The 26,495-nt window shown below is 38.5% G+C and overlaps 1 protein-coding gene across 1 annotated transcript in view; it reads right to left on the bottom strand.

Annotated features, from left to right (window-relative positions):
• LOC113227128 (piggyBac transposable element-derived protein 3-like) overlaps positions 1-25,213 on the bottom strand; it is a 38,943-nt gene extending 13,730 nt beyond the window's left edge. The window contains exon 1 of the mRNA XM_026460006.1: positions 25,072-25,213. Within this exon, the coding sequence (XP_026315791.1) occupies positions 25,072-25,213 (142 nt within the window). The remainder of the gene's footprint in view (positions 1-25,071) is intronic.
• Positions 25,214-26,495: the final 1,282 nt, after the last annotated feature.

The raw sequence follows: 26,495 nt of genomic DNA, 5'->3' as shown, positions 1-26,495 counted from the left end.
GGCACGATTTTTCAAAAAAATGCAATATGGGTATCATTTTCGAGGTACTTGGGGGTGCTCATTACGAATATGGCACTCATTTGTAAATCCAAGATGGCGGGCACGATTTTTCAAATAATGGCAAGTTGGGTATCGTTTTCGAGGTATTTGGGGGTGCTCATTACGAGTATTGCTTTTGTTTGAACTGTCGTGTTTGCCATCTTGGATTTAGAAATGAGTCCCATATTTGTATTGAACATTCCCAAACATTTCGAAAACGATACCCAACTTACCATTATTCGAAAAATCGCGCCCGCCATCTTGGATTTAGAAATAAGTGCCATATTCGAAACCTAAAACCGAAAATGCCATAAGCAAACATTAAAGAAAATAACTGTTAAAATAGATTAAAAAATCGCTTAAGAACGCTCCCCTTTTAAGAAAATAAAATATTTTAATATAAAATATTTCGCTTGAGTTACGAAAAGAAAGACATATAATAAACTATCAAAGTTGTACTGGTGGTGCCAACACTATAGTAGAAACAAATATATACTGTAAATTTGTTGCAATATGTGCTCCAATTCAAATAAAATTAATATAAATAATTATGCAATAAAGCATGAACGCAGAGCCGTTAAAAGTATTATAAAATAATTAAGTGTCCCAATCACTTATAGGAGTTAACGAAAACATTTAATGTTTATTCGAGTAAATATTAGTTCAAAATGCGCAAATAAATCGAAATTACAGGCACCACTAAAATTTACGTAATATAATTATTTTGATACAGAATAGCAAAATGGGGAGAAACAAAATTCGTTACTTTGCAACACTTTCGTATCTTGTTGCCGCGAAATTATTTTTCTGTTTTAGTGAATATTTACATAAAAATATGAGTTGAAACTCATTACTTACTTGTGGAATGCGATGTTAGTGTCTATTTTGTTTGTCTGTTGTATTTTTACACCCATTTACCGCACATTTCGTCATTTTTAGCAAAAAATTTTGGAGCTGTTCGCGGTGCAATATGACCTTGAGCACTAACAGCCCGCGCGCTCCTGAGACGCGTTTGGAACCCTCTAACTTGCCTCACTTAGCGTGTGCGGGCTAGGTTTCTATGCGTTATTATTCTAAGGTGAAAAGGTTATTTCATTATAGTGCGAGAATATTTTGATGAAAACTTTTTTTTTTTCAAGTTATGTTGGTTGTTTACCTGTAGGTACAACTAAAATAATAATGTGACAACGATATGCTCCAAGTGACGTGTAGGTATTGAACAGGCGGGAGTTGTTGTACTTATTATGTAATGGCAATAGCGAATGGCGTGTATTACCGCTTTTAACATTACAATATTCTACCCTATAAACGATGTGCAACAGATGACACTGAAACACCACACTACAACACCTGCTACATAAGCATTTTACGGTCATACTAAAATATATAAGCCATTGAAACCTAGCCACAGTGTTAACCAATGTTTCAATGAAAATTTTATACAGAACTTCTTCTGTTTACTAAAATGTTACTAATGGCCCGGTTAGTTCTAAAATTTTGGTATGTACAAGGATAATTGAAGCATTGGGTGTAACAAGGGCGAATCATGTAAAAGTGAGATTCGAGAAAATTGAAAATGAAGTTTTAATGTCTTTTATATCTTTTTAATATTATTTAGAATATGACTCTTATATGCTTTAAAGATTCAGGTATTATTATTATTTTAAAACAATAAGAAACAGTTGAAAAAGTTTTTTTTTCCTTGTGTTATCCGCCCTTGTTGCACCAAACCGGTACATTAATGTGGCATTAGTTTTACAATTTGTTTCGAAGGATATAAATGTGAGTAAGTTTTATTTAAAAGTTACATTAAGAAATAATTTATACATATTTTTAATCATTCATTAAATTCGCTGGATTGAAATGAACCGACAGATTCATCTGCAGCAGGTCTCACTGGCTTCCTAGATGCTCCATGTTGAGGATGAAGTCGCTTGTTTTAGGCATTTTTTACATTTAAATAATTTTTACAAACTGTAGGTAGTATCGTGTCCGAAATTCAAACGCACATTTTATAATCCATGCCACAAGGGCCGAGCGCCACCTTTTAATTGAATGAAACTTACGCCATCTAGAAGGGAATTCGAAATGAGTTTTTGTCACAAGATACTAGACAGTATTTTACATGTGTTGATGCAATAACATTAAAACGGGCTTTAGGTGCCGGACACCCTTGTTATTCCCAATACTTCAATTGTAAAGTTTCAATAGTCAAATTAATAAATACAGTACCTATAGCAATAGATACTAAGTTCTAAGCAGTTAATAGTAAGCAGGAAATGTTTCCTCGAGGGTGGTTGTTTTTTTATGCTTTGTTTGTATGGTATATCTCGAACTCCTAAGCTACGGGGTTTTTACCCAGTTTACCGGTTGGAAACTCATATTCTAAATTATATTTACTTTGTGTTGCTAGTACCTCGAAACTTTTTGTAACTCATAATGTAATCCTGTTTATGTACATGAGCGAAATAAGCAAATATTATTATTATTATTAGCATATTATTATTATTAGCATATTATTATACTAAGGTTTACTATAGTTTTATTACAAAACTTCTGCGTACTTGGATGACAAAATTCCATTGTAGCGATCCGTTTACACACACACACGCAAGCACGAACGCACGCACGCACGCAGGCACGCAAGCACGCACGCACGCACGCACGCACGCACGCATTCACGCACGAACGCACGCATGTACAAAATTATTGGTCATTATAATATTGTAATATTTAAATTTACATAAAAATCTAAATTATCACGGGTGGGAGCCTAGTGCTCTATAAGCTGCACTGTCTCGCGTAAAATGCTTAAGTCTTATTTATTTCACATTCAGTTTATAATTATAAAGGCTTCTTTGTGAGCGTGAATAAATATCTTTATTATTATTATAAACTTCGCTATTTATGTGCTCTATCCTACTGAATAAAATTGTACGCAAATAGCCTTGCCGTAGATAATTGAACACCTTGTTTTGTTATTAGTGTAATTTGGTAATTTCAAAGGGAATTCTGAACCAGATTAGGGAAAATTTGAACGGAAAATCGAACTACGAGTAGACCACATTAAACTAGCAGTAGTCGACTTTTCCGCGATAGATGTAGGTATTTGACTGATGAGATAAAAAGTTCTGCAATATAGAGCTTCTTGTGAAAGAGTTCGTGCAGGGAAGCACTGCTATCTTACCTATTTCTGTCGCCAAGCATTAATGCGAGCTTTACTGCGTTTTTGTTTGGAAGAGTTAAGGGTACTGGTGAAATTACAGGCACGTGGAACTTGTCAACTTATGCCGTAGGGTGACGGGCCCAGTGGGAGTGCCCTTTAGATCCTTGCGATTTAAACCTCTGAGCGGCATTGCAACTGTTATGGTTAGGCGTGTCGTTCGTCACTTATATTCGTTGCAAATTAGACGATTCTCACAAGAAATCGATTCGAAATTTTATACGTCTGTGATCGTTTAGATAATTTTCGGGGGATTGGTTTTCAGTTCTAGATAGAACAATTAACATTTATTTAAGCAACATAAATTTTAATATAAATGATAAGTAAGTATTTTAAATGATTACTAAGACAACCTGTAGCTGTTCTTGTAGCGTAGTTACATTAACAGAGTTCACAAGGACACACCTGTAGTTAAATAGGAAACTTCTGAAAGAAAACAAAAAAAGACTGACTGAGACTATGCAGTTTAAATTTTTATTCACTTTCATGGGAAGATGAGCCAACATCATCAGTTGGGCTAGTATCAACTGTATGTATAATATTGAATTTTCAATCATGTTATCAACGTTAACATCTCTGTCAAATTAAAATTAAAAAGTCAATATTTTTTAAAGTGGAATTTAATTAACTCGGCGAAGTTTGACGATTATTTGCTTCCAACGCTATTATTAAAAAAAAGACTGAGGACGTAACTGTTTTTAAGATGTTTCGAACTAACTCAAAATTACATTTTATTTTTAAATGCGTGCGAAAATAATACTTGAAATTAGTTATATCATGTTATATAATGCTTAACTAAAATTATTGCATTTATTTTAAACTTAATAACTTAATATTTGTTTGTTGATTGCATTCAAAATGACATACTATTGTCTTATTTAGTTGTCATATTGGGCCTCTTAAATTGTGATGACTATAGTATTTTGAAAAAGTTACCTTTAAGACTTGGAAAAGTCTTAAAGGTAACTTAAAATTAACTGCATTAAATTTTACTAAAATTTGTTATTGCCCTATAAAAATTGCATGCGAGAAGTAAGTGTTAATATCTTTACATACTTTATGCATACTAATTAAGTATGTCATGGTTTTTACGCAGAGCTACTTACATATGCAAGATTTCTTAAAAAAAGAAATTCAAGTTTGTAAAGAAACATAGCCTGTTGCTTTCTTGTGCTGACGTTTTTATTGTTTTCAGAATTAACGACGTCATTGGTGACCTGTTGAGCTGAGCTGGGTACAATCGTGTTAGCTTGGCGATCGGCCAAATGGCTTGCCTCCTGTTTTACATAATTCCGTGGTAAAGCGATATGCCACGTTTTATACTTTTAAACTTCTCAATAGATGGATGGTCCACAACGGCTATTGCAGATAAAGTTTCACGAATGCCGCATCCGTAAAATAGCCCAACTTTGCTGCATATTTCAAAACGAAATTGTCGAAGGCAAACGTCTGGAAGACAGCAAAAGTTAGCTTTTGCAACGTAAAGGATTTTTAAAAGCAACCATCACAAGATGGTAAAGTTTTAAATTTATGTAGGCGCCTTTGCGTTTTCCGAGATAACAAACATATTTTAAATACCGATTTTTTTTTTATATTACACAACATCACAAACGTTCTTTTGACTTTTTGAAAGTAATTAGATCACGTCACGATCACGTGTTATGGACATCGGAAACAACGGCGACACCATATATCGCCCGTTTGCCAGAACAACGTGCTATCTATAAATCTGGATGTTTTAGAGATAACACGTTGTTTTGCGAATAGTAATATGGTACCTATTATAATATATATATATATATATAAAATATCTCTTTATATTCATCAATTTAGTTTAGTAGCACTACAGGTCCTTGTGAAAGAGTTCATCCAGGGAAGTACTGCCATCTTACCTATTTCTACCAACAAACAGTAATGTCAGCATCGTGTTTTCCGATTTTGAAGGATAAGGGTGCTGGTATAATTACAGGCACATGGGACTTGTCAACTTATCTCTCAGGGTGACGGGCGCAGTGACAGTGCCCCTAAGATCTTTGCCATTTAAAGCTCTGAGTGGCACTGCAACTGTTATGGACAGGCGTATAGCTCCCTCTCAGGCACACGACTTGTTCGTCTCATCACTTTATATTATATATATATTTTTTTTATTTTTTGTGAAGATGCTCCACCACGTCAAAAAAGCCATTCAAACCCAATACAAAGATCCCAGTACATAGAAAGATTCGTAAGACTCGTTGAGGCGACAAATGCTGGTTCGAGTTTAGTCGGATCGAAAGTTTGTTTGTGTTTCTTCGATCTTTATATCAATAATAATAGTATAGTTCACTTATATAATAATTTAAATTTTAAACACGGTAAAAAAAAAACTTTTAGTAGCGATGCAAACATACTACAAATCCCAATTGTAGCGATGCAACCGCGAGTTTGTTTCGATGCAGTCGCGCGCTTGCATCGCGTTTGCATCGCTGTGTAAAATCGCGCGTGTGTGTAAAGTTGGACGATTAGCGACCGCATAGCTACTGCATCGCGTTTGCATCGCTGATAAAAGCCGCCGTGTGTAACAGCTCTTAGACCGTGGGAATAGCGGGAATTTAAAATAAATAAACATAATAATAATAATGTTTACTTAGCAACTATAATAATTGAATCGCTACGGTATAAAAACTCATTAAAAATCAAAAACAAAGATCTGCAACAAGCTCATAGAAAAACTCGTAAGGTCCGCTTGTTTGCACCGCGTTGCTTAAGTTAGCATAGCGTCTATCACGGTTTGCTAAAAGACTTCGGTTCGAATCCGGCCGGATCGAAGGAATTTTTCCTAAGTTTTGGATATTTGTTTTTAATAATTATAATTATTGAAATTGATAAGATGGTTGCATTGTTTCTGCAATTCAAACTACTGTATTTCTTGTAAGACGAATTACTTTTACTTTCAGTTAACTTTTATAGGAGGTACGGAAGTAATGGAGGAGCTTCAGGTAATTGAACCACGGAAAACTGATAAAATTCAAAATTGTTGAACTTCAAACAAAAAGCAGGGATTTGCAAAACAGATCACAGGGAATTTATTTTATCACCGCTATATAAATTCATTCATTCCGATTGATTCATGCATCATTTTGATTAAGGCTAGATTTTAGGAAATGAAGTTATAGAATTGAGTATATAACCAGAAATAGAGACGACTTGAGCTTGAGCTTTGCTATAGTGGACGATAATTGAAAAATTACATATTTAATATTTACTTACTGATGAAATGTGATTCTATTTATTTTGTAATTAGATGTTTTGCTGTTTTACCCACACCACCGAATGGAACAGCCCCCTATTGTTAGAGATATTATCTTTACTAAAATAAATACAGAATACTTTTGGAATATACGGAGACGTACATAGGTCAGTTGTTGGCGCTATACTATTTCAGCTTTCTTATTTGTGATTTCAGTGCAAACGAGAGATTTCGTGCTTATTTCTAGTTAAATACTCGACGTGGTGTGAGGGATCGCTCGCGTGTCCCGCAATCCATGCGCAAAAAATTAATATGACTAAATAATAATAATAATCTTTATTGTCCCTTATCAAGGACATTTCATAACTAAACTTATAAATAGCTGACTTTTGAACTTTTACTAAAAAATAAACCTTGGTAAGAGACTGGAGCCTATACTATAATATTTTTACTAGGTGCTATTTTAACAGGATAAATAAGAACAAATACAAACAAATATATAAGAAAAAATAAAATAAAAACAGGCGGAGATAATTTTACACAGATCCGACGATGACAAGCGCGGTGACTGACGGGGCAGCTGCGCTGCGTCGTGTCGTGCACTGGGCAATCTTCAAGTTTTGGGACACACATGTATTAAATAACTATAGGGATTCAGTGGCTACTCAAAATTTTGGAGCTTCTCTGTAGTAATTAAATACAAATATCTCCATACAAAAACTACGTGCAAAGTTATATATTTTATTCTTAAATATTGTAAATTAGTATTAGATTCTTATTTTAGCCTGTATTCAGGATTTCAGGTAAAGTAGGTCCTATATCAATATCCTTAGGTGTATCGTATATTTTTTGTAAGACCGTTTTTTTTTTATATATAATATCTAGTGTCGGGACGAACAAGTCGTGCAAGATAATGGTTACCTACACGCCTGTCCATAACATTTACAGTACCACTCAGAGCTTTTAATTGCAAAGATGTGAGGGGCACTACCACTACGCCCGTCACACTGAGGCATAAGTTGACAAGTCTCATGTGCCTGTAATTTCACCAGCACCCTTACCCCTTAAAACCGGAACGTTGTAATGCTAACATTATTGCTTGGTGGCACAAACAGGTAAGGTGGCAGTACTGCCCTGGACGAACTCATTCACAAGGAGTTCTAATGCTGCTAAAATTTATTTTATTTAATAGCAGTGGGTGAAACCAGCTGTGGATGATGATGATGATGATGATGAATAGTAAATACCTAAAACATTTGATCTAGCACAAAAGTCTTTCTCCGCGTCGCCTCTGATGACTCGCCTTAAATTAAAAGGCTCTAAGGGTCGTATTCTAGAACTCTACTCAATAGTCAAGTCAGGATTTGAGTATGGTTTAAAGCACTCGAAATCATACTCAAGTCTCTGCCATTAGGGTCGTATTTCCAGTGCTTGAAATCATACTCAGATCCTAACTTGAGCATTGAGTAGAGTTCTTGAATACGGTCCTTAGAGTGATAAATTATCTCAAAACGTAAAAATGAATATTAACTATAGTCGAAATTTAATTTTGGATCCAATTATCTTAAGAACATTGTTTTTAGTCACAAACAACAAAAATTTATTCGTTATAGTTTTTATGAGGCTTGTAAAGTCATTGTTCACTGCTGTTGATACAAAAAGCGAAAACATTTTTACACATTTACTGATAAATCATTTACAAATATTGTGGTTTAGTGGCTGACACCATTACAAGTAATATATTAAAATAATAAAGTAATATATTAAAATAAAAAGTAATATTATTATACGTTAAAAACGTAATAAGTTTTTGTAATTAATACTTGTTCATGCACAGGTGTACACAAATGAAACTCCCGAACTTTGTTTAAGCTTGTACTGGCACTTTATACAGCGTTTTGGTAATTTTAAAATTTTGAGCAGTACTTGCGTTAAGAAATTAGTGGAGAAGTGAAGGTTGTCATAAAAAGATAATTATTCATAGTACAATTTTTGATGCACACTTTTGCCAACACTTTAACGTCAGGCGTTAACAATACTTGCAGTTCGCTGCTCGCCTGATCCCCTAGTGAGACCTCTGGACAGGGACTCTGGAGCCTGCATTGCACGGCCTCACTCGTCTGGGGGGCGGGTCGGAGGACACGACTCGTCCCTCCGTTGGCGCGGGAGCCCTGGCGCAAGCTAGGGCGGCCGGGCGGCGTCGTGGTGAATGTTCACTGATCCCACGGCGCCGACTCAACCGGCGAGAGGGAAACCCGGGGGGGTTTTAGTGGGGTAGGCCTTCCAGTGTGGAGGGAGAGTCCCCACATAACCCCTGAGTCTCCCTGGGCTCAGCTCATAAAGATTTCCCCCCGTCAAAAAAAAAAAAAGAAAAAAAACAAAAAAAAGGCGTTAACAATACTTGAATTGTGCGCATGGGTCTTATTAACGAGCGAGTGAACAATAATAATATCAATAAAATATTAAAATAATACATTTTAATAGAAATTGCAGAAATGCATAAAAACACAATGCTCTGGCGGCCAGCTGACAACGACTGGCAAAGTGTTGAATTATTCGTCGCTAAGCGAGTCACTGTTGCCAGTTGCCAACAGGTCTCCACTAATAAGATTGGCTACGTGGATCACGTGCCACACGAGTACGTAGTATTTATTAGTCAGGACAATATAGTGATTATTATATATTTTACTATTTAACTTTTTATATTTTATTTTGAATACTAAGGTTTTTGTTGAACATAGAATTACGTGGTAAATAATAAAAAAAAAACAGACTGAAGGCCTGTTTTTTCCCTTGATCAACTTACATAAAACAATACAGAACGGCAATGTTGTAGGCGCTCTTGGCAAACTGTGCGACTTTGATAGATGTTGGAGATTTTAACAGCAGTAGAGCACCTTGTGAATGAGTTCGTCCAGAAAAATATTGCCACCTTATTTATTTCTGCCGCTAAGCAGTAAGTTAAAAATATAAAAATTTTGGTGAAATTCCAGGCACAGTCATGGGACTTGTAAACTTATGTCTCAGGGTGTCGGGCACAGTGGCAGAGCCCCTCAGATCATTGGGATTTAAAGCTCCGAGTGCCACTGCAACTGCTAGGAACAGGCGTGTCGCTTACCACCGGAAAAAAAAAACTTTGGATCGTTCTGCCATGTTATCCTCCAGGATTCGACCTGTTTAGCTGAGTCTCGTTCAAATACAAAAGAAAATCTCAAAACAAAACACGGCCAATGTCTCTCCTCAGGGAACATAAATATTCATTGTCATATTTAGAGCGGAAAATTAACAATAGGTAGTCTTCGAGTCCTCGAGCTTGTTGAAAGTTACGAGGAATCTTTGTAAAAGCCTTCTGAACAATACAGGCTAAAATGACGTCCCAGAAGATCAGACAGGATGTCAGAATAATAATCAAAGTCAATAAACTTGTGTAGATTGACTTAATTAAGTTTTCAGGAATTTTTGCTATTGTATACGTTGATTAAAAATACATAAGTTTTAATGTATAACAGAATAACTACTAAGAAGGTATACAATTAAATCTAATTAATGTAGAATAATTAATAGTAATTATTTGTGTATAAGTTCGTTATTTTACTTAGACTTCGCTTTAGTTTATTAATGTATTATTTTTGTTATGTAAGTAATTTTTAATTAAAATTGTTCTTTTTATTTATTACATTGCTTGTTTCCTATTTTTGAATTATTGGTTACAAGATATAATTATGTATTCTACAGTAAAGTATACAATAATGTATTTATTAATAAAAATTATGCAATTTCGATATGTCCGTTTGTATGACCCACGGTTCGTTTCCCGGTAGGACCAATATGAGAAAAAACTTTTCCAAATTACTTATGGTCTAAGAGTTCTGGGTAGTGCCCGAAATGAATTCCGTTGCTCTGGTATTCATCGTACAGGAAATTCCTTAGTTTGAGACCAGATTTTTGGTGTGGTTGTCTAGCACATTATTATACTATATATTATTTAAGTGACCGTGTGTTTGCTTGCAGTCTAACTAACACGCATATGAACTTAAGTGTCTAGTAGTACCTCATAAGGCTTTGGTTGATTCCGCATAAGAATGAAAGTGTAGAATTAATAATTTTGCAAAAAATGTATACTAAAATTGAACATATACACTGATTATTGTGGTATATGGTGTAAAAACACGATTCCTAAAAGTTTTCACGATAGAAAAAAGTACAAAGTTACCTCAAAATTTTACAAGAAAGCCGCTGTATTCAATATCAATATGTACTTCACATATACCAATGCTTTTTTTATATCAACTGAACTAAACAGACCACGTATACCATACGATATAATTTTTCAAATAGCTTTAATTTCGCTTGTAAAAAAATAAATTTTGAAATAAAACCAGTGTCCCTGCCACTCGACCTAAGCTAAATTAACCGTATTAGTGCGGGAAAAATTTGAATTCGCACTGAGGTAGTATCGACTCTTAATAATGAATCCTAAAAATCCTTACACTTCATAAACATTATTAGTAACATATGTACTAGACTTCAAGTTTTATGGTCAGAATTTTTTACGATTCCGTTAAACGAAAATGGGTCCATAAATTATAAAACCGTTCTTTAGGTTTTTCCAATTTGTTTTAATTCTATAGATACTTTGGAACGAATCGTACTGAATCTTTATTATGGTACTGTTGCACAACAACAGTTTACGTCAGTCTGCTACACGAAGTCCACGATGATGGCACCACGATGACGTAACGTCTGCTTGTCATCTTCCGGCAACTCTTTTTTTTCTATGATGCACCATCAGCAGCAACGTTCCACTGTGACGATGTGACCGTGTAATATCTAAATAAAAAATAATGATCTCAGTACAGAGGGCTGAAAAAAACCGACCTCAAAAGTAAGTGGAATTACGTCTATTTGCTAAGTTTTATTGAAATATCCCCTAGTTCGCCACTATACGGGACTTGACACAGGAGATAATAAAAATCGGTTCTCACTACTCAAAGTGTATTGAGAGAAAAACGCCTTGAATTGGAGAGTAGCAAAACCAACCATTAAAATAATTGCTCCTTAAGTAAAATTTAGGCGCTATTTATAAAAATGAATGTCCATGCGTGGTCAGCCACTCTTAGAGGTCGATGGTTTTTTTCAAAATGAAATGGGACCACTATGGAGGTACCCTCTTTCCAACAAAAAAAATCATGAATCATGAAAATCGATTTACAAATACCGGAGTTATCGCGTAACATACATACAAAAAACATATATTCGAATTAGGAACCTCCTCCTTTTTTGAAGTCGGTTAAAAATAAGACATATGATCACTTTAGGTTGCATAAGTCGTCCCGTTTAGCGAGAATGGAAAAGTTCAATGTTGTGACGGTAATAATTCCTTCACGTCACAATTGTAAGTTACGCCTAAAATTACGTTACGGTAGAATTTTTTAAGTTTGTTTTATAATATCCAGTGACGAAACGAACAAGTCGTTCTCGTAAGTTAGACCCTTCTAACGGTTTACGCTTCAACGGGGAAAAAGCACATAATTTAATTTTATGTTCCCAAGTACCCGCTTTTAAACCGTTACTGCCCGCAATATTTCAAACTCACGTGACGTCCATGTTTGTTCTCTTCAGGGCACATGATTTATTTACTTCAACAAATTCTTTTTACTCACGAAAATCTGTAATAGATGCTGGTTGGATCTGTGCTAATAATTTTTAATACGTAATGTGTCCTCTAAAGGTGGCGACTCGCGTCGAGACAGAGACAGTAGACAGAGACAGGAGACCGAGGTAAATGTCTTCGTCTCCGGTGGTGTAATGTGCGCCGAGATCAAGGCATACTGAGACATCAAGCACTATTTAATCAGTACTGCGTTGTCAGTCGTTGGAGATATTCGTGTATTGGAAAGTTTTGGACAGTGTAATGGAAAGCTATATTATCAATTATATTAACACATTATTATCCTTCAAATGTTCATCCCTGAATTAAATAGCACAGAGTGTTGTCAAATAATTTCAATTAATTTATGAGTTTCTGCATCAGAAAACGACGTCATTTTTCATAATAGCGCACGTGCTTTTCTAACGAGACTCGCGACACCAGTTATCTGCGGCAGGGAGTGTCTCACTGTCTTTGATCTCGCGTCGCAGTCACCTGTCTCGGTCTCCCTCGCGAACTGAACACATACAAAAGTATAAAGTCAAGTAACCGTTTTGGTCTCCCGTCTCTGTTTCCGGTCTCAGTCTCTTGTCTCTGTCTCGACGGGAATCGCCACCATAACCTATTGGGAGCCTATTGGGAGAACGGTTGCTACTTTATTGAGAGGTCTATGGTTCGAGAATCCTAAAACTTTAATTTTTGAGTGTTTTATTTATTAGTACAAAGATGGAACGCAAAGAAAAATTCATTCGACCTGTCAGGACTCGCCCTGTGTCTATGCCAAGCCAGCGCCACCGTTTTACCAGCTGTTTTGCCAGCAGACCTTTCGAAAAGTTCGAGAATTTTTTTAAGTGTTTGTTACAAAAAGATCTTTTGTACTGGGGTCATTCGGCTTTTGTAGCCATAAGCGATAGCTTTGACAGTTCTATGAAGCTTCTCACTCAAAGTTGTGGTGGTAGAGGAAAATTTCTTTGAGTTTCTATGAGTATACATATCAGAATAACGGTCGGGAATATTACTCAGAACACTCATCATACAGTAACCTATTTGTACGGCCCACTGATGAGTAGAGTGTCCTCTCATGCGAGGGTTTAGGCCATAGCTCGACATGCTAGTCCAATGGGGACTTACTATGAATCTTCTTCGACATGCAGGTTTTATCACGAAGTTTTTCATCACCGTATCTGTACCATGTAACGAGTTGAATCCTGGCGTCCTTAAATATTGGGGTGAATACAGTTTACTTTTTTGTTTATCTAATGCACCCAGGTGATTTAAGTTTACAAAAGGGGTACTTAATGCACCTAGGTGAACTAATTCAGGTGAATTAAGTTAACGTACCCGAAAACGTACGTAATTAGCAGTGGAAAAACGAATAGCAAAATTCGGAGATACTATAAGTACGATAGAATATGCCAAGGTCGGGAAATCAGACATGAAAAGTAAGTGAATTGTCAAGGTGCGAGAAATAGCTTACAATAGCAGATATAAGTAATTTAGACACTAATATTTTATTAAATATTAGGTGGAACTCTATCATGGATCAGAAAATGTAAAGGTGTTTACTAGAAAATGTATAATGAGAGAAGTGAAAATGATAGAAGTCCGTAGTTTCACACTACCAAGTTTCAAGTGTTGTTTTAGAAATTAAGATTATGCGTAGATTACTTACCTTACTATTATTGTAAAGATTAGAGACCTTGGTGAACTTATCTTGATTAGATCACGGGTTCGAAATTAATCCGATTTAGAATCATGTTAAGGTTAAGGGCAAAGCCAATTCGAGATATTCCGGTCATTCACCTATTTCTCTAAGCACTTTCTATTCCCTTATTTTTCAGGAACCTCTGTGGCGCAACTCAACGACTTCGGTGCTCTAACCGCTTACAATGTGGGCTTCGATTCCCAGTAGGATCTATTTGGGACATGAATTTTTTTTTTGGAATTTTAATACAGCGAATAGTAGTTTGCGGGTAGTCGTTTTTAAGTTTAACCACCATCACCAAACCAATCACCCTCAAAGACCTTTATATAGCCACGTATCGTCTTTTGTATTTGCTTTGAGTTTGAATAACAACTATAATAACCAGAAGAGCATTCTCTTCTGGTTATTCTAGTTGTTCAATACGCAATAGCGTATGCTTATCAAAAAGTAATATCATTCACTAAGAATTACTACTAAAAATTTGCTCCATTGTGATTAACGGTGATACTAAAACGCAACGGAAAACAGCAATTTTCATTCAAAAACTAATAAGTGGTGTTTTTTAACCCTTACGCAAAAAGAGGGAGTTATAAGTTCTAAATTTAAAAGCCGTTGTATGTGTATCTGTCTGAAGGATCGTAGATCCCAAACAGATGGACTTTTTTTTAATTTGAAGGCTAATTTAATCCAGATAGTTCTTTAGCTATATTTGTTGAACGTCTTCTTAGTTATTTAGAGATTGTTAGCTCTTTTCCCAGCTAGTGTAGAAATTTAGGATTATAAAGGACAGTCTTCATGCAGGTAAGTACTGTTCTGCCGCCAAGCAGTAATTACTGCATTCCGGTTTTGAAGGGTGCTGGTGAAAGTACAGGCACATGGGACTTGTCAACTTGGTGACAGTGCCCCTCAGATCTTTGCGATTTAAAGCTCTAAGTGGCAGTGCAACTCTTATGGACAGGCGTATAACCTTAACTTTAGGCACATGTATTGTCCCGTCACTTAATATTCTGAAAAAAAAAAAAATAGTCTGCAGACTACCCAATTCCACAACTAACCACAGTAGAACTTTGTGTTTCGACTCATTAAATTGGTTTCGATGAGATGTTAGCTTATAGGTGACTTTGGGGGTTGATGTTGTCGCTTCCGTAGGGTAAACCTCGAGACCCTACAAGTGACCCCTGGGTAGTGCTAAAGAGCAACAACTACTGGTAGTAGGCTTCGCCCGTAGCTGCGCCCTCCCGACGCAGTCGAGTCGCCAAATGGTTTTGTACTGCCACACTCAGCACTCGGTTCTGGAGGGTAGCAGTATTCAAAGCACGGTGCGCCGCTGGCCGACCGTGGGAAATTGGGGGCCCAAGTATCGGGAAAGCCACTCATGAAAGGCCGACCAACGAAAAATCCTGCAATGCTCCACTTTGCCGGTTGGCGACCGGAGAGGAGGACCAGGTGGCCTCCGGTTCGGGCGTCCCCGCGGTCTCCAAACTGATTGTACCCTCGTATGGCAGTGTGAGCTTTGCTGCTTGGTTGAACACGACGCAGTGCCTCGTTCAACTGACTTCCTCCTGCCTATTCATTTCCCTAAAACAATGAAATAAAAAACAGAAACGGTAACAAATTTACACAGCGGTTGCACGTCCTCCAACTAAAAGTGCACCTCACTAACATCCGAGATCTGCACTTAAATCTCGATTCGGTGCACCATCATCTTGAAGCCGATAAACCGCAGCTGCTGTTCCTTACCGAGACGCAGATCAGATGTCCGACTGACAAAACGTACCTCAGCTACCCCGGGTATACTCTGAAGCACAGGTTTGTACCTCGTGCCGGTGTAATCAATAACGTACACACAGAGTGTGTACGTTAGTGATGACATCTGTGTCAAGCGTCTCAAGAACCTTGAGGCATCGAGTTTTTCTGTTTTGTGGCTTCTGGTAGACACAGAAGTTACACAAATACTGTACTGCTGTGTTTACGGATCGCACAGTGGAGATCAGGAGAAAATTCTGCAAAAGAGGAGTTCTTGGCCACGCTGGACGGGGACTCATGGGCGAGGCCGTACAAACTTATGGGAGTCCTCCGCATCCCCTGCGCCGAGCACCTAATGAGGTGCGGAGTACCCCAGGGGTCCGTGTTAGGACCACTACTGAGGAACCTGGGGTACGATTGGGTGCTGAAGGGCGCGCTGCTGACCAGCATGTCATCGCGTACGCCGATGGCCGTCCGGGGGACCACCTTCCAGGAGGCGGCCTGAAGAGCCTCAGTAGCAGCGGACATGATGGTCCGCCGAATACAACTGCTGGGACTGGAGGTTGCCGTGCCGATGACGAATGTGGTCGTCTTCGGCGGGAGGGGTAGAGGTTGGGCGGTGCCGGCAGGCGCCCATACCTCCATCGCGGGAGTATCGGTCCCGGTCAGGTCCCAGATGAAATACCTGGGCCTTGTCCTGGACCGGCGACGGAACTTCGGGGAGCATTTCCGGCAACTTGCTCCCTGTCGCCTCCTGTCCATTCTCGGGAGGCCGGGAGCCCCATGCAGAAGGCTATACGCCGGGGTGACCCGGAGTATGGCCTTATACGGGCTCCCATTTCGAGTGGGGCCTTATCAGCGGCGACGAAATCGCTTCTGAGGAGGCCTCAGAGGGTGGTAACCCTGCGAATGTGCAGGGCGTACATGACGGTGGCCTGCGCTGCCGCATGTGTCCTCGTCGGTACTCCGCCGTGGGACCTTGAAGTCGAGGTCCTGGCGGAGGTCCACGCCTACCGGCGGGGCATGAGGGACCGAGGCGAGCGCCCCGCTCCCCATGAGGTCGAGCGGGAGTGCTGCCTCGCGGCGCAGCGCATGTGGGACCGGTGGAAATAGGGCTTGGCGGAGCCTCCCTATGGAGCTCGTATCATAGGGGCTATCCGCCCTGTCCTTGTATAGTGGGTGAACCGGTCCCACGGGCCACTGTCGTACCACCTTGTGCCGGTGCTGACCGGGCACGGCTTCTTCTGTCACTTCCTGCACAAGATGGCGAGGAGGCCAGCGGGCTCTGGAGATAGATTCCGGAGACTGCATAACACGGACTCACTCGTCTGGGGGGCAGGTCGGAGGATAACCGATCCGCCCTTCCGTTGGCGCGGGAGCCCTGGCGCAAGCTAGGGCGGCCGGGCGGCGTCGTGGTGAATGTGCACCGACCCCACGGCGCCTACTCAACCGGCGGGAGGTAAACCCGGGGGGTTTTAGTGGGGTAGGCTCTCCAGTCTGGAGGGAGAGTCCCCACATAACCCCAGAGTCTCCCTGGGCTCAGGGGTATCTATAAAGATTTCCCTCGCCGGGCAGCGTCGTGGTGAATGTTCACCGACCCCACGGCGCCGACTCAACCGGCGAGAGCTAAGCTCGGGGGAGTTTTAGAAAGGTACTTCACCAATGCAAGGGTCAGTGGAGAGGAAATCCAATCTAGCCGTTTGGATTTGACACTCAAGGTAGTCTCCGATTGGAGTGATGCCAATCTTGTCAAATTTAATGCTACCAAACCTCAGGCATGTCTATTCTCTAGAAAACGAAGTCCTTTTGATCCCTTTTCGTGATATATCCATACCGATAGCCGAATGTCTCCAGCCACTTGGAATGGTCCTGTCATTCAATCTGGACTTCGGCAGATACATTTAATCCATGGCCAAAAATGCAGCCAGGAAGCTGGGCATCCTTTCTAGGGTGAGGCGTTACTCCATACCGGGACAGTTGCTTCAGCTACACAAGTGCGGTTGTATATGGAGTACTGCTACTTACCTATGTACATCAAATTATGTATTTGTTTCCCAAGCTACACGAAATAAATTGAGCAATTTCGTGCTCAATCTGATTCCAACAAGATTCAAATTATATATAGCTGAGAATGAAGATTTCTGTTATCTCTGGAGAGTAACGGGAAAGAAAATGGGCATTGTTCTAAAAAAATAGGTAGGTATTTTACTCCATAACAACGGGGTCTTTTAATTTCCAAGTAATATGACTCGTTTGAAAATCATTAGAATACGTTATGGAGGGTAACGAAGAAGCAGGTATTATTATTGTGTGTGTGCCCAGTTCTCAATACTCAACCGAGAAATCGAGTCCGCAAGACTCCCTTGGCTGTGACACCTCGAATGGATGCCAGTCGTTCTAGCGGCCGAAGACCGGTTGGTCGTCCCAAATACAACCCTGCACGCAGAACGACAACTCGTATTGGAGACCAATATCCACTTCGGGCCGCTGAACCTGCGGAGTAAGTAAAATTCAATAATTTATTACTCTCCATATGTAAAATAGATGATACAATCATTTTGTATATATTTTACACGCAGTAGGAGATGGCAATTTGTTGAGCGGTAGTTATTACTACATACTCATGTAAAATATGTATTTTATAATTATACATATCCTTGCTTTGGTAAGTTTCTATAGTAGCTGGTTATTATTATAAGTATTGCATCTACGCTAACATGAAATAATAATTTAAAAATATATTTTTTTTGTGAAATTACAGGCTCATGGGACTTGACAACTTATGACTGTCAATGACCATGCCCCTCAGATCTTTGCGATTTAACTCTGAGTGGCACAGACACAATCAGGTGCACGACTTATTCATCCTGTCACTTGATACTATAAAAAAAAATTAAAATAAAATATTTTCACTGACATTACTTTTTAAATTGTAAAACAGTTGGGCACATTAAAGAAGGCAACCGTTGCTTGATTGTTCAAATAAGGTTTATTATATGAATATAACAAACAACAAACTGTTTAGAACAAAGTAATAATGTGACAGGTGGAAGCGGTCGCCGTGCAACTCCTTAGGCTAAGAACTCACTGACCGGTTTTCACACGCTCTGCGGCGGGTCTCCGGCGACGATCTCGATCGATCGTAAATAACTGCGAGACTTACGGTCATCTCCCGCCAAGTTTGCGGTCCGTTCCGCAACCGTGACGGCTACGTGACCGCATAATCCTGCGGTGTCGTGATTATTAAAATAAAACAGCCTATTTTAAAGTAAGTCGCTTAGAGTCTGTACACACGACGTAATTTATACGCGCAAATGTCACGTGTTAACGCGATTCAGTTGCAGCCAGTAAACCTTTGCAGACAAAAAAGAAGTCATACCGTGGTAAGAAACCTGATATTAGTGATAATCATAAGCTTTGCAGACGTTTATAAATTCACTAGTGCCGTAAACGAGCGTTGGCGTCAGAGCGGCACAATGCAATGGCGTAAGCACGCGCCGCTCCCCTGCTCCTTTCCTCAGTCTTGCAATGCGATGTGTTTATTGTTGAGTCGATACAAATGAGCTTCGATTTTGAAGCGCTTCTCACGTATGTTTGTATAGCTTTAAACGCGCGTCTGAATCGATACAACCGCAACAATCTGCTTTTTGAGCCTCTATAACGCCATAAACGCACATGCATGAAACGCGCGTCGTCTACACGTAAAAGTACTTCGTGTGCATAGGTTCTTAGCACCTCTTTAAGTTTATTATACGTAGGGCGCACTATAAGTTTCCGGAATTAATAAGAAAAAAATGGTGTAAATGGTCAGAAATTAATGTATTGTTTCTCAAAATATTCTCCGTTGTCATTAATGCACCTTTTCATACGATTGAACCAATTTTGAAAACATTTATGCCATTCCTCCGTGACAATCTCTGAAACATATTTTTCATACTCTTCGACAGCCTTTTCAGGTGATGAAAATCGTTGACCGCGTAACCGGTTCTTAATTTTTGGAAATAAATATAAATCACAAGGTGCCAGTTCGCGATTGGACGCAGGATGGCTCATAAGGTCAACGTTGTTCACCTTCGAAAATTCATTTGTCTGTCTGGCCGTATGAGAACTGGCATTATCGTGATGCAAGATGATACGGCGTTTACGGTTATTTTAACGGAGTTTGTCAATACTTTCCGGCAAACAAATAATCATGTACCAATCACTATTCACGGTACAACGATTCTTCAAAGCTACCATAGCCACGTGTCCAATTTTATTAAAAAAAGAAGCAATCATTCGCTAAGAGACACTTTGCACGCGCGCCATTTTGGTTGGTTTCGGCTCATCTCGAAAGACCCATACGCGCAATTGCTACTTTGTGGAATGGTGTGTGTGAGATCGTTCCTATAAATCCATGTTTCGTCACCTGTTATTATGTCCCACACCAAATTTGACACCCCTTCGTTGAATCTGGTAAGCATGACGTTGCACCAAGTGACGCGATCCGTTTGAGCCTCAGTCAAATTGTGTGGGATCCACCAAGAGCACAGCCTTTTCAAACCCAAATGTTTGTGTAGTATTGATTGTATTTGACTCATGCCTATGCCTGAAGACGCCCGAATCTCATAGTATGTCACATGCCTGTCTGTTTTGATCGTACGGCGCACAGTATCGATGTTTTTGTTGTTCACAGCTGTGGACGGGCGACTATCACGAAATTCGTAACCAAGATTCACACGACCGCGGTTGAATTCTGAAAATCAGCTGTAAATAGTCGTCTTGCATGGTGCCTCATCGCCAAAAGCAGTTTGAAGTCGAGTGAAGCTCCGCTGAACTGTTAAATTAAATTAAAAATTACATATACCACGAAAATTTTCACGAGTTAAATCCATGGTGACGTAGGCAACCAATTTCTAAAATGACATCATAATGTAACAACAAGTGGTAGTCAGATGAAACAAACTGTATACTATAGCCAAAGAGTTCCATTTTCAAATGTTGTAATTACTTTTTAAATATTGTTTATGTAAGTGGCCAGTTCAGGAAACTTATAGTGCGCCCTACGTAGTATAATATAGTCTATAACTTTAATAGTGTCTCTTGATTGTTTTGATAGTTGTTTATATATTTTCACGGCCATAGCTAATGGTGCTATGTGTAAGTAGTAGTATATAATTTACTTATAATAATACTAAGCAGCCAGGTAAAAAGGTTTTCTGCATTTAAGTAGACACTAGAATGTGCGCCTATCGTGGAATCGTTGGCGGTGGCGTCGATGGTTATTCGACCGTCAACGGTGCGGCGACGTGATCGGTGAGGCGTATATTTTTCAAGTATTTAAAAAACATTAAAAACATTTTCAAGTGCTTAAAAATCATTTTCAACGTTTTTTGTACTTCAAGTTGAAGTATAAAAAACGTTGAAAATGTTTTTTGTAGACATGTAGGTACTGTTACTACAAAATAATGTTTCAGAAAAAACAGTCACATAAAAATAAACGCTCGTCATTTAAATCTAATAAGAATAAGATGTTCAAGGAAGGAACGGTATTTAATTTATTTATACGAAAATAATGTTTCGAAGTATAACATTAAGTGATACTTTATTAAAATGAAACACATTTTTAACCGACTTCAAAAATGGAGAAGGTTCTCAATGGCTGGTTTTTTTTTGTATGTGTGCTATTACGCGATAACTTTGGCATTTGTAAACAGATTTTGATGATTCTTTTTTGTTTGAAAGAGGGTATCTCAGTATTGGTACCCAATCAAATTTAAAGAAAATATTCCATCTCTAAGAGTGGCAAACTAGAGGATGAATCCGGTTTCGCGCACTTTCCGGTAACCGATTTCATTAAACTTGGCAAATACATGTAAGTAATTCCACGAACTTTTGAGGTTGATTTTTTTAGTATTCTGTACTGAGATAACCGCCACGTCGACCGTTACGCCGGTCAAATTCACAGACAGCAGCGTGGCGCACATGTCTACTAGACACACTAAATGTGTCACATGCTCACACGTACATTCTACACGTTGTACGTACGCACTGCCCAAAATATCAGAACATTTTGGTAAAAATCAACATTATTGTAACATTTCAAATTTGAATAATATTGTGTCGTATATTGATACTAACATATAGATAACACTTTTATCACAATTTTTTTTCCAGCTGTGGGTGACTAATTAGCTACAACACTAGAATTTAAAAGATTTACTAGAATCTTAGTTCCGAGGGATAAAAGCCCCAAATGCAGGAATCTTTCAATGAACTTTTAAGAAATGAGCCTTATTCCATTGAGCTCCGTTACCATGGTGAAACCGTGTAGTATGAATTCGATTTATAACCTATGCGAAGATAAACGGCTTTGCACAGCAACATAACGCTTTAAAAATTTATTCTTGTCGGGCCGGGTATCGATCACTTCACCGAAATAATGAGATGGAGCCTATGCAATAAACAATATCAAACAGATAGCTGTTATATAGATATGTATTTAAAAAATGTAAATTGCAGTTCTTGTGACAAAAATCATACTCTTAATTATAATAAAGTCACATCATATGTGTCATAATACTTTATTACATACATGAAAGTCATAAAAATAATACGAACTAAGTACATGAAACAAAATACTGTATTATGTGAAATTTCATAACTCTGCCATTTAATAAAAATTTATAAAAAAATATAGACTAATTTTGTTCGTAGCATCTTTAAACGTTTCTTTGTGTTCAGATTGAACAGAAAAGTTGTCATTACGCAGATGTGACATTGTTACACCAAGGCTGCGAAATGATTAATTTTATAACATAGGAAATAAAACTATTTTTCCGGGTTCAAATCGCGTATACTTGTTTTTCAAACACCGACGTTTCGGGCCCTTTACAGGTCCCATGGTCACCGTTGACTGAGGTGGTACAGTCTTCAACCAGTTATGTCTAATATGAGTTGCAAACCAACCTATTTTTTCACTATAGTTTTAATTAGTTTTTTTAATTTTATAACATTAACCTTTATTCACTTTACTGCCTCGTTACCATGCTGGACTGCCACGTAGAGGTCTCGAGTTCGATTCCCGGACCGGGGGAAATATTTGTATGGCCTACATTTATTTCTCTTGTGAGCTTGGGTGTAATTTGTGGTTGTCTACCTATTTGTGTGTCCATGACACCCATGATACAGGGTTTCCCTAGTGCGCTGCTATGAGTGTGTTAATAAAAAAATTAATTGAACATTTATTAATCTGTGTGTCCATGGCACCCACGATACAGGGATTTCCTAGTGCGGGACTATGAGTGTGTGCGTTATTTCCTTTACATATTTATTTATTTTTAAACCGGCACGGACAAAATAACTCATGGTACTATTATTGAAATTATTGCTATGTCATCAGGACCTGCAGTTAGCGTGCCCCTGCATGCCCAAGGTTCAATTATACGTTCTCTCAGTTTATAATTTATATTAATGACTTATACTTATCCTCGTCGAGAACTGAAGTAATGTAGTTTAGTTATAACACTTCCGTATTTCATTTTAAAGGACAGCAAAGTCCCTGTGACAACGAACAACTTAGTAGAATGAAATGAAAAATTATTTATCTGTTCTCTAGTTATATATTTAGTTATTAAGTTATGTACTGTATACATGGTGTGATATGTTATAGCGTATTAGTTTCCGCGACTTGCCTTTGTAGCGCCTATTTGTCGTGTGGTACCAAGGGTCTTATGCCACCCGAGCTCCTTCAGAAATCTTAACAACCTTTTGTGTTTGCTGAAGACTTCAATGTAAACTCTATATATAGAACCCCATATATAATGGTTGACCGCCTTGTAGTACATAAGTCTTGACATCATTAATTTAAATCAATACATCATGACATAAGTCAAATTGACGAGCGCAGTGGCAGTACCCATCAGATCGATGTGACTTAAAGTTCTAAGTGGCACTGCAACTGCAACGCTTATCACTAGATGCACGACTTGTTCGTACCGTGACTTGGTGCCGTGAAAAAAACAATGTCTTAATTAAAATTGTGCTGCTGGTTTTAGATATGAAAATTGCCATTTACGTATAAGAAGTAGTAAAATTTCTTTCGTCTGTCGAGGCAAGCTAAGGCCTCTAATAATTAGTCGCAGTGCCAGATGTAAGATTTTCATTTTTCTTCCATCATTTAATTTTAAGACATTTGTTCGCGAAAAAACGTTATGAACTCTTTCCAAAAAAAAAAAAATTAAAAATACGTGTGCATTTTGCCTGAAGCCCGCCATTTACGAAGTTGAAAACTGTAACGTAAAAAACTCTATCATCATCATCATAATTTCAGCCGATATAATTGAATCCGGGACCTTCTCGTCTAACACCCACTGTAAAAATCATTAAGCCACGTAGATGATTAAAAAACAGGGAACTAAAACTGTTTTGAGAAAAGGGTGAATGACCGGAATATCTCAGACTGGCGGAGGCCTTGCCCTCAGATAACTTTAACATGATTTTAATCGGATTAATTTATCAAACGTAATCTAATCAAGATATTAAAGAAGTTTACCCAAACATTCATAATAATTGGTTACAAAAATGTGAACTTACAAGAAGCTATTTAATTTCTAAAACATTTTCACGAGAACAAGATTTATTATACGCATCTTATCGCGTGGGATCTGGATAATTTCGGAGAAGCATTTGACCTTTGCGCAGCTGTAAAAAATCTCAATTTAATTGAGTACCGAGGGAGATTAAAAGTACCAAAATGGCAACCAATTTCTTGTTTCGGATAATTTTCAATACACGCCTCTAAATAAATAATGTCGTATTTTAAAGGTAGTAAATATCTTTCATTTAAAAATATTTAATTTAATAAACCCGGTCACTCTGAATGATGGGCGGTTTGTATTAACAATACCCGCATCAAATGGGCAATGTAATAAAAATTTAACGATTAATCACTTTTCGTAGTCAATATGAATAATGATCAGTGTGGTCATTGGTCTTGGTTAAAGTAATAAAATAAAATGATCTGTAGTGTTTTGGTTAGATGACATTAGGTTAGGTATTTATTATAATAAGAAGTAAAAAATTATTCATACCGCCCAAGTGATAAATTGGGTTAAAATCAGACATGCACCTGCCCCCTGGTTATCACAAGATATTAAGATAGCTATGGCTCTCAGAGATAAGGCGAAACGACGCTGGAAGAGGCTTCCTACAGATGACAACCTAGCTCGTTTTAAATACCTGCGTAATCGCTGTAGTCGCTTGTGTAGAGATGCTAAGAGACGGCACATTCACGATAACGTTGAGAAATGCGATTCCACTCAGATCTGGAAATTCCTAAAGTCCATTGGGATTGGTCGTACCATTGCTTCTGGTGATTCGTCCCTTCCTGATCTTAACGCGCTTAATAGACATTTTTCCCTACCCCCTGTTACTTTAGATAAGCATCGTAAAAGCGCTACCCTTCGCATTTTGGCTGACTATACTTTACCGGCATGTACCTCTTTCTCCTTCCGGACTGTTGCCGAATGTGAGGTCAAAACCCATATTCTCTCTATTTCTTCTACTGCTGTTGGCAATGATGATCTCAGTTCCCGTATGATTAGCCTCATACTCCCTGAACTTGTCCCTATCCTCACTCATGTTTTTAACTTCTCTTTACAAGCTAGTTCTTTCCCTTCTCATTGGAAACTCGCCCATGTTATACCTTTACCTAAAACGTCTAACCCTACTTGCCTTTCCGAATTCCGTCCCATCTCCATTCTCCCATTTCTATCCAAAGTCCTCGAACACATTGTCAACAAGCAGTTAATGTTGTATCTTTCTTCTAATAAGTTGCTTTCCCCGTTTCAGTCAGGTTTTCGTTCTGGCCATAGCACTGTGACTGCACTGTTGAAGGTAACAGATGATATTCGCCTCGCAATGGACAATGGTCTTCTCACTTTGCTTATACTTCTGGACTTCAGCAGTGCTTTCAACTCTGTGGACTTTGACGTATTGCTTGCTTCCCTTCGCTCTTTTAATATTTCTCCTTCGGTTATAGCTTGGTTCGACTCCTACCTCAGAGGCCGCTCGCAGTGTATTCGCTCTGACGAGGCTTCCTCTGATTGGTGTGACTTAGTTGCTGGCGTTCCTCAGGGTGGTGTTCTTTCCCCTCTCCTTTTCTCTGTTTTCATCAATTCTGTCACTTTTGTGCTGTCTTCAAACTTTCATCTCTATGCTGACGATTTGCAGCTATACCGCAGTTTTAAAGCGTCTGATGTCGTTGCAGCCGTTGAAGCGGTTAATGCTGATTTACGATGCATCGCTCATTGGGCTGAGTGTTTTGGTTTGTTGGTGAATCCCAAAAAGTCACAGGCTATGATTGTGGGAAGTGGGTATATGCGTGGCATATTGCATCTAGATTCTGTCCCACCTATAGCGTATAATTCCACGCCTATTGCTTATGCTTCTACTGCAACTAATCTTGGCTTGCTTTTAGATTGTAATTTGGTTTGGACTCCACATATTAATGAAGTCAGTCGTAAAGTCCATTTCTCCTTGCACTCACTTAAGCGCCTCCAAAACGATTTACCTTTAAAAACCAAAATATGTTTAGTCCAAACACTTATTTTACCCTTCTTAGACTATGCTGATTCCTGCTATTTGGATGCTACTGAAGAACTGCTAAATAAGCTTGAACGACTGCAAAACCTATGTATAAGGTTCATCTTTGGGCTTCGTAAATATGACCGAATTTCACATTTCCGCAGTCAGCTCAAATGGCTTCCCATCCGTCTCCGCAGGAATTTGCATATTGTCTCCATTCTTTACAATATTTTACATAACCCTGTGTCTCCCGGGTACCTGAAAGAGCGTTTCAGCTTCCTTAGGTCCCAGGATAAACCCTGTCGCTCTCTTGTTAGGTCCCAGTTATCTTTTCCAT

Source organism: Hyposmocoma kahamanoa, unplaced genomic scaffold, assembly GCF_003589595.1.
Source record: "Hyposmocoma kahamanoa isolate Upper Pololo Valley unplaced genomic scaffold, ASM358959v1 202, whole genome shotgun sequence".
NCBI classification, from domain to species: Eukaryota; Metazoa; Arthropoda; class Insecta; order Lepidoptera; family Cosmopterigidae; genus Hyposmocoma; species Hyposmocoma kahamanoa.
This window is presented reverse-complemented; position numbering and strand designations above follow the sequence as displayed.